The 11,227-nt window shown below is 35.5% G+C and overlaps 1 protein-coding gene across 3 annotated transcripts; it reads right to left on the reverse strand.

The window, feature by feature from the left end:
• Positions 1-1,785: 1,785 nt before the first annotated feature.
• LOC111783055 (diacylglycerol kinase 1) lies at positions 1,786-10,439 on the reverse strand. Of its 3 annotated transcripts, none has more exons than XR_002813270.2 (9): positions 10,199-10,439; positions 8,233-9,672; positions 7,450-7,816; positions 7,174-7,250; positions 6,394-6,513; positions 5,975-6,139; positions 4,575-4,715; positions 3,430-3,670; positions 1,786-2,125 (listed from the first exon to the last, which is right to left on the reverse strand). XR_002813270.2 is itself a non-coding variant. In XM_023663930.2 (9 exons), the coding sequence occupies exons 3-9, from the start codon at positions 9,397-9,399 to the stop codon at positions 3,521-3,523; spliced, it is 2,187 nt and encodes a 728-aa protein (XP_023519698.2). In that variant the 5' UTR covers positions 9,400-9,436; positions 9,579-9,672; positions 10,199-10,439; the 3' UTR covers positions 3,299-3,520. The 3 variants fall into 3 exon arrangements, 2 of the variants coding, with proteins under 2 accessions (XP_023519698.2, XP_086976776.1); XM_023663930.2 differs by lacking the exon at positions 1,786-2,125 and having other exon boundaries at positions 3,299-3,670; positions 8,233-9,436; positions 9,579-9,672; XM_087120650.1 differs by lacking the exon at positions 1,786-2,125 and having other exon boundaries at positions 3,299-3,670.
• Positions 10,440-11,227: the final 788 nt, after the last annotated feature.

Genomic DNA, 11,227 nt, shown 5'->3' on the forward strand with positions numbered 1-11,227 from the left:
ATCATTACATATCTTCACTGAACCAAACCAAATTGTATGCTTGTAAGTTGAGCAATCTATTAAATATTTCATACTTGTGTTCTTAAACTTTAATGTTCTTACTGCAGATGATCCATCTCACTTTCCTCACAGTACGTTACTGCTGGAATGAATCTTGGATCGCTGGTGCATTGATTTACAACTACGACACAATTTTCTCTCAAGGTAAAATGCTAATCAAATACTTAATTATTTCTTGGTGTTCATAAAAACTTGTGGAATCACAGACACAAATATCATGGGAAAAAACAGTGTGATAACTGTAGAATGATAGGAATGTGAAGGCATGGAGTTTGATTTATACATTTACTTGTTGTGAACCACTTTTTTTGTGTATCTGTGGGCTGAATAATAATGTTTCTTAGGGACCTTGAAATCACAATATCACAAGATTGAACATGGAAAGCACCATGCCTTTTGGGATGCCAAGTGGCCATCTCCTATATCTCTCTCTCTCTTCTAAATATATTAACATTTTTTCTTTAATCCAAAACTCATTGGACGAGCGATACGTATTTTGTCTATTGAACTATGACTTCAATTGCTGCCGAGTAGATATAAACGTAACAACGAAACGAAGCAAATAGTAAGACGTCGAAGTAAAAACAGTTTATACTTCAACTGCCTCGAGTCGAATTGCAGCAAGCGTAATAATCAAGCAAATAGATAGCCAGAGATGGAGGGTACAAAAACCGGCTGTTGTTAAGGAGGTGGCCGGCTTGGCATTGAATAAAAAACATAGTGAGTAATTAATAATGTCAGTATATAGTTAGCTTAAAGAAAGAGACTTGCTTTTGGCCTTTTGCTGCCACTTGGCTTCAATTCTAGCCTGTTGCTTGTCTGTTCATATCAGTTTCTCCTTTAGTTTCCATTGTTTTTTCCTTCAATCCTCCAGGCAATAGGAAAACAAATCCATCCAAATAGAAGAAAGTGAAGAATAGTTACAAGGGGTTGGCTTTGAAAGTTCATCATTGGATTGGAGAGAAAGAAAAAGAAATAGAAATGGGTTATAAAGCTTTTATGCACATATTGGGAACAAAGATGAATGAACAATGGGATTTTGTTTTGTGGGTCACATCTGAACAAAGTCAAGTTACTGTTTTTTCTTGGAGGGTTGGCTTTGGAGTAAAGGAAATTGGGGTTTCAAAAGTGATACTCATCAAAATCACAGTTATTTTATTACTATACTACGAAAGATTGCAACTCCTCCCTTTGTCTTTATATAAACGTCTATGAACTAGATGCTCTTTCTTTTGGCTTTATGCTTTCACCTCTTGTTTTTCTTCATGATTCGATGATGTTTTAAACGCCGTCTAGTAACATTTTGAAAGGAAATTATAAAGATTTTAGTAGAATCACTCTTTAAGACTTGCTTGTAACGAGCTTTCACGTTCTTAAAAATAATTTTTAGAAGCACGTAAAAAGTTACTCTAAATGGTGCTTAATTAGATTTAAAATGAAGCTTCTAGGGGAGAAGTTAGAGGACAAGAATGTACCAACTACTTTTCTAAAAGAGAAGGTTGGTAACCAAACTTTCAAAAAGGAAAGGGAGAGATGGGTAATAGAATACTTGAAAGTGGCAATTTTCTCAAGAAGTTGAGGCTGAATACTTGAAAAGCATATCAGTTGCATTCTTTTAGCCACGACATAGTTTTATCGTCTTAAATAGTTTCAAATTAAAGTGGCTCTTCATGGCTACAAATGGGCTGCTGCTTAAAAATCATCAAAATCAACTGCACAAAGATCAATGCTATTCAAGTTGAATTTCATAAGAGAGAAGAAGAAAATAGCAGTGTCCAAAGCTCTTTATGTTCTAATTATAACGAAAAAGCTTCAATCTCCTCAATCTATGGCCCGACCCCTTTGATCCATTATGCAATGCTAAGAAAGTATGCTGCCATTTGCGGCATACTTGACTGGAAGAAGAGAAATATCAAACTAATTCAATTAATGAATGAATGGTGCCTTCTGTATGCTAAACAACAATACTGCAAAAATTCTGAAGTACTCTCTGCACTTTTTGTATCCCGCTGCTTGGCCAATGATTCGAAGAAAAGCACGTCTTTAGTATATCCTAGCAAAAGACCTGTATGAAAAAGAACATAATAGAATCTAACAAGATGAATATCAACATAGAAGTTTATATATTTCAAGCGTTTGCTTCACGAAAATGACAAACATTCGATTCAGACGTACAATTAACAAACTTATCTAAACTGCATATATTCAATATCCACATGCCATAAATCCATAGAATCTAACATACTTTCAATTGTGGCCATATGGAGTTAAAAGACTAAAAGTTTGAGGGTTAGGCCAAAAAAAAAGGATTCCAAGAGATTTTAAAAATGTAATGTGGAAGGTGACATGACCTCCAAAATGGGCAAGGAACCAAAGCCAAAGCTTTAATGTATATGTATTTGCTTCAGAATATTCTACATAATTATCCACATCTCACACTGAAATAAAATAGAAATGACTTTTTCGTTAGAATCTGGAAAGTAAATTTGTAATTGAAATGATTATCTTTCCATATTTTCTTTAGTCACACATAAGTTAAAGCCTAACAGTAAAAAACAGTTAGCTATTGAAGGACAAATCTTCTGTTTATAAGTTCTTGTGTCCCTACCTTGAACCATGATTGTGGGATCTCAAGTAGCTTCCAATGAAATGAAACTTTATTTCAACAATGTAATTAATGAATGAATACTTAGCACTGTTTCAGCAGAAACATGAATCCCCTTTCCACTTGAAAAGTGAGCCCATACACCAACAACTTAGTGGCTACTTAAGCAGACAAAACATAATCAGCCAGGTGGTGGAACATCATTGAAATTTTACTGCTTTCACCACTATCAAAAAGATAATTCATTGGCTTTACTTCTCCACATTTGATTGGACAGACCAGATTTGTTGGGAGAAAAAAGCACCTAGATACTGTCATATAGATTTAGAGGCACCATTCCAAGTTAAATCAATTGGAGACTGGATCTGTTTCTAAAAGTACAAATTCCCAATAATGAGCAAAGGTCGGTAATTTTCAAGCGTGCTTTCAGAAAGTTAAATTTTGGACTTAACTTTTTAAGTTAATTTTAGGAGAGAGAGATATTTCGAAGTTTCATCTCGAGGATCACATAATGGTAGAGGTTCCTTCAGGAATGTGAAAAGGTTGCAATTTTGTTTATAATCTTTTACTAAGGATGGTTCGATCTCAACCACACACCGTAAATTATTTATATAACCTTGATGATGATCCGTGTTGAGAAACTCTATGTATATGTATATATTTATATAACAGATATCGTTGATATACAATCATGCCTCAGCTATAGCCCATCAAGGGGGGAAAAAACAAAACCAAAAAACCAAAAAATAACCACTAGATCTTACCTCTATGGAGAGATGTGAAGGGTGGCATAAAAAGCTGAAAATGATTCGCACTCAAAATCCTGATCATTACAGGAATGACTGAAAGAAACTTTCAAGTTAACCTCTTTGCTATTTCTTGGAGGAGTACTCGCTTCTGTGAGGCATTAATTACATTATTGGATTCAGCACTCTCCAGAACATCAGTGATAATTGCAGCTGCGTGACCAAGAGGCTCCTCAACTGCCCTTTTCAACATGAAGGCCTATAGAGAAAATTTAAAATCCACGTGAAATTCACACATATCTATCTGGAGACAGGTCAAACACATGTTACACCGTACCAAGGAAAACAGGTAGCTCTTAAAACAAATCTGATCGTGCCAGAGAAATTTCTCATTTCCAATACTAAAAGAAATGAGATTACCTCGAAGACAGATGGACAGACCTCTAATCTTTTCTTTGAAAACTAGTTAAGGAGATATTTTTACTGAATTGCGAAAACAATTATGGAGCTTGAAAACAGTTTCAAAGCAAATCAACGTAGAAGTATTAGATCCGAACAATTGAAAGTAGAAAGATGGTGCTAAATTTAGATGAAAAAGTAGATGCTTGAGAACAAGCCTCTGCTCACAATATAAACACCAAGTAGATCCAGGAACTTGAATATTCACCAAAGTCAATCCATAGAAATCAAATGATTGAGTGACGAAGTTAACAAATTTCAGATCCTCGGGAAAAGCATCATGATAGATGCTCCTCAGTTTCTATCTGAATTCTCCCTCGTCTTCTAACTTATTCCCTTCTTTTTCAATTTTAAGGCAATAAATATACAAGTTAAATATGTGTTTAGTCCCTAATGCCACACATTTTTTCAATTTAGTCCCCATCGCTCTAAAATATTCAATTTAGTATTTTATATTTTAAGATTTTCAATTATACCACATTTCATCGGCGAATGTTAAAATTGACCTATGATAAGCTTATATTGCATCGTGCTTAGTGACTTAAGAAAAAAACTTAAGAGATTAATAGTGAAATACCATGCATGCTTATTTATTTTTTTATTTTTTGTGGTGATCCCTGAGAGAGACTTAAGCATGATGTTGCACAAGTAACTAGCTACGTCTTCAATGCAAATAAATGAAAGGAGAGAACAGGAGCAATTACCTCTCCATGGTGAGATATGACCAGTGTACACGGGATGTCCTGAAACCAAGGTTCTCCATCAATTTGAACAGGCAATGCAGCACATAATTGTATCCTAATGGACCGCCCCTGTGCAAGCCTTCTAGCTCGAGAAAGCCCCACCTGTTTCAAAAAGAAAGCAGCAGCCGTCAAACATCTAGCAAGGAGGTTACAACACAACTCAATGCATGAACCTTGTCCCTTACCCAAGATTCCACCCATTTTAAGTCTTAGGACTCCTAGTATACGCTACACCTCAGAATCATCATTCTAATGACTAAATTTGAGATCCCTAACATTTTATTAGGATTGCAACACTAAGAAGCCTTTCATGATTTGACCATCCATTTTCCTGGGTAATAATTTCTTTAGTTCTAATAAACCTATAGACAGTTTTGAGAATTGCATATAGGCCCCAGTTTAGTGAGTACGTGCTCCACAAGGAGACTCCAACTAAAGAGCACTACCGCGTGCCTTAGTGCAAGTGTGCATGCCTTCTTGCGCTTGAACAACCAGCACCCCCCATTTATTTTAGAGAATCTCTTAAATATTATTAAGGGATCTCTTTCTCGACCCAATTTCTCATAAATAAATAAAAAAAACTTCCATTCTTATAACTTTTATTATTTTATAATTCCTAATGCTATATTTTCAATATGTGATAAAGTTTATTTACATTTTCGAATCAAGCGTCTAAAAAGAGGCCTGGTTTATCTTTGAGCTTTATATTTTAGCTCTAAAAGACTAATGTGCTTTTGTGAGGCCTCAGATTGTAAATACGTATTCCATGGAGAAAAAAAGGGGATTGCACAGAAATGAGTTAGTGGAACAGTGTGGGCGTGCTTGGTAGGGATGAGGGCGTAGCTGTGGGGTTTTTGTAGGGTTTTGGAGAAGGCTGGGTGTGTGTGAATTGCTGGTTTAAGTGATTTCCGCATCAATTCTTATTGACTAGAGATTGTAATGAATAACTCCGGGTTTATCTTAATCGAGATTTGGTTTCTCTGTTTTGTGTGGGAATTCTTGTGTTATTTGCAGGTGAAAGCGAGTGGATACCTAACAGCTTTCAGTGCACCTCGAGCTAAGCTTGAAGCTAACCGAAGCACAAAGATACGTAGATACTCACTTTCAGCTTCGTTCTTAAACTGAAAAATGCATACTACATTATATAAACCCCACCCTAATCAAGACCCACGGAAGTCTTAAAGCTAACCATTTTTATGAGAACTGAACAACAAAAAAACATAAGAAGGCATCATTGCACATGAAGGCTAGAAATAGATTCGTCCCAGAAAGATCGAACAAATTTGATTTGATTTTATATTCTAGAAAATGACGTGATAGCAGCATGTGAGGACAGGAACATTTATTGAATTATTGTATACCTGTAGCTTCCCAAGGTGCCAGGTTCCAGATATGCTGACAACCTCGAGTATTTTATCGTGCATGGACTGTGAATCAAAACTATCAAAAGTCTCGTCCTCATTATGCCAAAGATCCACACCACCCATGTAGCTTCCGATGTTCGCAACCAGCACACCTTCTGCATCCTGTGAATATTCAAATTAAAGTTCCAATTAAATCAACCTCAAGTAAATGAAAATTCAGAACAAGATCGTCACAAATAATAACACTAATAGTATGTGTGGTTCCTTGTAAAGGAAAAACCTCCAAGAATTCACACCCATAAATGTATCATTATGGTAATCAACATTAGCCTAAAACTTGTAAATGATAAAATAAAAAATACAGTGACAATTTAGTAATGTTTCAGAACCAAAAAACTTCAAAGTTAAGTTCTTACCTCAGGAACCTCCACCTCAACACCATCCACTTCCACCCGAACCTGCCATGGAATATCTGCATATGTCCTATCCATTATGCTCTTAGCTCCTTCTCTTGCATAAAGCACTTTATTCATAAACTGCAGTTATGTAAATAGTTTCAGCTAAGTGATATGAACTACTCAAATGGCCTAAGATCAGAGACACCAAATAAGCAAGAACTTCTGCAAATATTGACATATGCTTCTATAATAATATGCAACTTATACGTTAATTTAAAAAAAAAATGAGAAATCAAATTTTCATTGAGAAGAAGTGAAAGAAACTTGTGCATTGAATAAAATGACCACTTCTATTAGAGAGATAATTATTGATGATTTTGCTAGACGCTGGTGTACGTGCAATCAGGAAGCAAAATGTCTGAACTATATCAATATGCATTCAACATACTACTAGACGCAAGTATTGTAATAAAAGATTTACTATACAGCAGTAAATTCACTCAGGCTCCATAAGATGACCACCCTCAATTATCTTCGTTATTTTGGCAACAAAGAGTTTACAAAATAGCCATCCAACATAAAAATAAATGCTTATAAATTGATCCACATTTTGGGAACAAAAGAAGTAAGGCACAAGTATGATCCAAAATTTAATGATGCAAGATGTGAGGCTATAATATGCTACACCACTCTCAAGTAATAAACATTCAGTTTGAGAAGTCGTAATACCAGTCGTGTGGTTGCAGTTATGGTTAGCGTGACAAAAAAAGTTATCATTTAAGTCTACAACTTTATCACCTGGTTATAAAATTTTTCTGGATTTTCCTCCCGTAAATTATGTATGTCAAGGGCAACCTTAGCATCACATCCAATTCCTGCATTTTGGAGGAAAAATTGGTAATAATGCAGTAAAATATAAACAAAACTAAAGAAATTAGAGAAAAAGACAGGCGCAACGAGGGTTCAATAGAAGAACCCAGACGTAGAGATTTATGGTTCAGAGGTGCCCTGAAGTTTGGTCGTATTAATATCCAATATCTTAAATACAAAAAACAAATTATCAATAAAACTTACCGAGATAATTATTCATAAACTGTGGAGATTTGAGTTGCTTTCCCTGTTGATCCACTATTGCCACTTTCCAACGGTCAAGAACAGTAACTGCAGCATTTTCTACATGACGCAAGACTGTACAAAGACCACCCTGTCTCTCCACTGAGCCCAAACCACCACCCCAGTTTAATACTCTAGCCAGATCATTTCCTGTTCCAGCAGGAAGAATAGCAACTGGGGGAGGTGAAACAAAATTTTGCTTGTCTATACAGTTTAAGACCCAACCAACAGTTCCATCGCCCCCACATACAAGAACCTTGAAGTGCGGTACTTTTCTGAATAAGTAAAGACCAGATTCAGGGCCTTGGGCGGAACTCAACTCAAAAACCTGAAATATTAGTAGAGTCCATGACAATTACCCCATCAACATCATTAACACTTGCAGTGGAACGGATTTCAAAGAAAATGAAGTTAACCCTAGAAAAATATTTCTTCCTCATTATAGACATTTCCAACACCAAACTTAAAAATAAATAAATCAGTTACTTTAGAGGGTTTCATTGACCTCAATTTTGTATATTCGATAGACCCAGACATATATGTTCCAAGTTGCCACCAAATTCCATTAAGAAAGGGAAGTTGTGCATAAGCTATACACAAAACATTGCTGTCTGCCTCATTTATCACCAGGTATCAAACAAGGAGTATAGAACAGGTTGAACAAATTATTTTAGGCTATAGTATACAACAGTCTACTTCTAAAGTTAAAGCCTGTTCAGAATAAGAGTGGAGAAAAGACAGTACCTGGACAGGATTCAAAAGCATGTTTAACCGTTGTTTTAGAGAATCTCCACGGCGAGCTCCACTTTTCTTGTTGATAAATACTAACAAGGGACGTGAATCTGGAGGCAATTCGATCACCTCATACCTCAGGTTCATTCCTACATGAGTTTCATCCTTCTGATTGAATGAAGAATTTTTTTTGAAGCTTGGATTTGAAATATTTTTATCATTTATATCACCATTTTGATGCTGAAGCTCTGACGTTCGGCTACCATTAATGTTTCTTTCTGTTCCATTATAACCATTAACTGTGTGATGAGAATCAGCTGTGCTTTCTGTAGACATATCACGAATACTACCACTTTTACTTGCATGAATAGACGGTCTACGACTATGTTTATTCTTCTTACTCTGACTCCTTATACTTGCACGCACTGAGGATGCAATCTCATTTGCTCCATGGGTGATGGAGCTCAAAAATCCACCGGAGGACGTCCTATTTGACTCCTTGACGTAAAGTGGTGACAGAATCAACCTTCTAAATGAACCTAAGTCACAGACATCACCTGTTTCATTACACATACTACTATGGCAATCAACATGCACTACACGTTGGCACCATAAACAGCACCATATTGGAGAACCACCAAGAAAAGACCCACTACATGGTTCTTCACAGTAACTGCAGAAAGAGGTTTCATCAGGTTGATCAGTAATCTCAGTCCACCGAACAGCCCATTGGTGCATCACATTCTCAAAGCCGATCATGGATACACACTTGCAATCCTTTTGAGCATTAGAAGAACAGCTCAAGTGAGCTGCCACACCACAGATGTTGCAACGGTGGATAAAACTATCTGAAGCGACCATAGGACCGAGTGTCTGTGAAGGGGACACAAACTTTAAGCATACACAACAACTCAAATTCTTTCCACGAGATACAGATTCTAAAATCCAGTCATGCGCGGCTACAGGAACTTTATTAGTTTTTTTTGGGTTTCTCTTCGATCTGGCTATAGCTTTCATCCAACTCAAATTGATATTTCTCCGCCATTGGAAGGCTGTAAAGGCTATGGTCAAAATTCCAATGATGGCAGCACTCAAGCAAGAAATAACAAAAAGGCGATCAGTTGGATTCTTGCTGTTCCAACTGGGGAATAACAATCCAATTTCCCACTCTTCATCCATCTTTTGGTCACGGATATGAGAAGACAACCATCTAATGCTGAAACAAGAAATTTGGCTCAAGACAGTTGACGGCCAGTTACCGCCCAAAATCCAACATAATCCAAATCAATGATGAACCAAATTTTAATAACTGAGTCCAACTTAATGATGACATTACCAATTTATAGATGGCAACTCACCATAAAATCTTTCACATCTCAATGTCACGGATGCAATCCCCCAACACACTTGCAAGGGGTCAAATAAAATATTGGCAGACAATCCGCATAAGTCCTGAAAATGTGAAACACAAACATGAAAAATGAAACTTACAAGTTTGAACGCTATCATTAAGAACACAATGAAAACCAAACAACTTCAAAGCTATCCTCTGACATTCAAATTTCCAATGTACTCCCAAGTATATAATGAATAACTGGGTCATATTAAATTCTAGAAGATAGATTTAACAAAATTATAACGATTGATTCAATAAAAGAATATACAAATAATAAGCAGAAGAAGACCTCAATAGCGATCGTAACATCTTAACAGAGTGAAAGGTTTAAATTCAGAAATTACTAGACCAGCAATCCCAATTAGACGGTAAGCAGCTAAGAATCATAGCCAAAAGAAACAAGCAGCACAAAATATTCAAGTTCATACCTCATGAAACATGTTCTAAACTGCCTCCCAATACCAAAAAAAAAAAAAAAAAAAAAAAAAAAAAAAAAGAACACAGCAAAATCATTTAAAAACTAAACGCATAACCATTTTAAAAATTGGGCACACAGGAACCTGATGGATGAATTAAACTTACTGAGAGCAATGAGTGAACAACAGGATCAAATGCCCCGATCACAGAAAACCCTAACTGGATCTTCGAATAGTATAATCGCGCTATTCCTTTCAATTGTAAGAATCGTAGCAAGACCCAAAGCCGATGTCGGGAGAAAGGTACGGATTTGAGAGTTTTCAGATGGAAGTCATGTTCTCTCTCCTTCTTCCTCTTCTCTCTATCTTTTTTTTTTTTCCGTTAATTTTCCAAAATCAAATAAAATTTAGAATCTTTCTTTATTTTGTTTCCAGATTTATAAACAATAAAGATTCCATGAAAGAATCTTCCATTCGGCAAAGGGCAACTGGGTCCCACAGATACTTTAGAGGGACGTGGAATGCTTACATTCGTCAATGGGACCTCTGATATTGACACGTGGGACTCACTTCTCTCGTGTGAATTCCGCGGTGACTCAGCGTTCTCGGATTAAACCCTCACTACGCCGTTTCAAAAAAGGTCGATCCTTTTCATACGCCTTTTTATCTCATTTTAATATAAATCAATATTCTCAAATCATTATTAAATTTTTTAAAAAGCGTTAATTATATATTTAAATTATTCATCAATTCATAAGCCAGCATGCCTATTACTTTCGATGGTCAGAGATTGAATTCTCATTAAACTAAATTTTTTATTTTTTTTAATTTTAATGAATATATTTTTCAGAAGCATTATAAATATAATTTTAAATGATGTCAACTAATTTAAATATAGTTCAATTAATTAAACTAAAACAACAACTTAAAAGGATTGAAATAAAAGGGACATTTAAGTTATTTTCACCCATTTTTGTTGGCATTAAAATGAAATTAAAATAAAAAATTAAATCTTGAAAAAGAAAAAGAAATAAATAATTTCATTTTCATTCCTTATTAAATATTTACCCATTTTTTGTCGGCATTAATTATTCTTTCTTTCTTTCTTCCTTCCTTTTTGGTTTTCTTTTTCTTTTTGTTGGCATTAATTAAAGATAAGATATAGATTTGACTTTCATGACTTTCCCTTTCACAA

Source organism: Cucurbita pepo, chromosome 20, assembly GCF_057944985.1.
Source record: "Cucurbita pepo subsp. pepo isolate OVF chromosome 20, ASM5794498v1, whole genome shotgun sequence".
Taxonomy (NCBI): domain Eukaryota; kingdom Viridiplantae; phylum Streptophyta; class Magnoliopsida; order Cucurbitales; family Cucurbitaceae; genus Cucurbita; species Cucurbita pepo.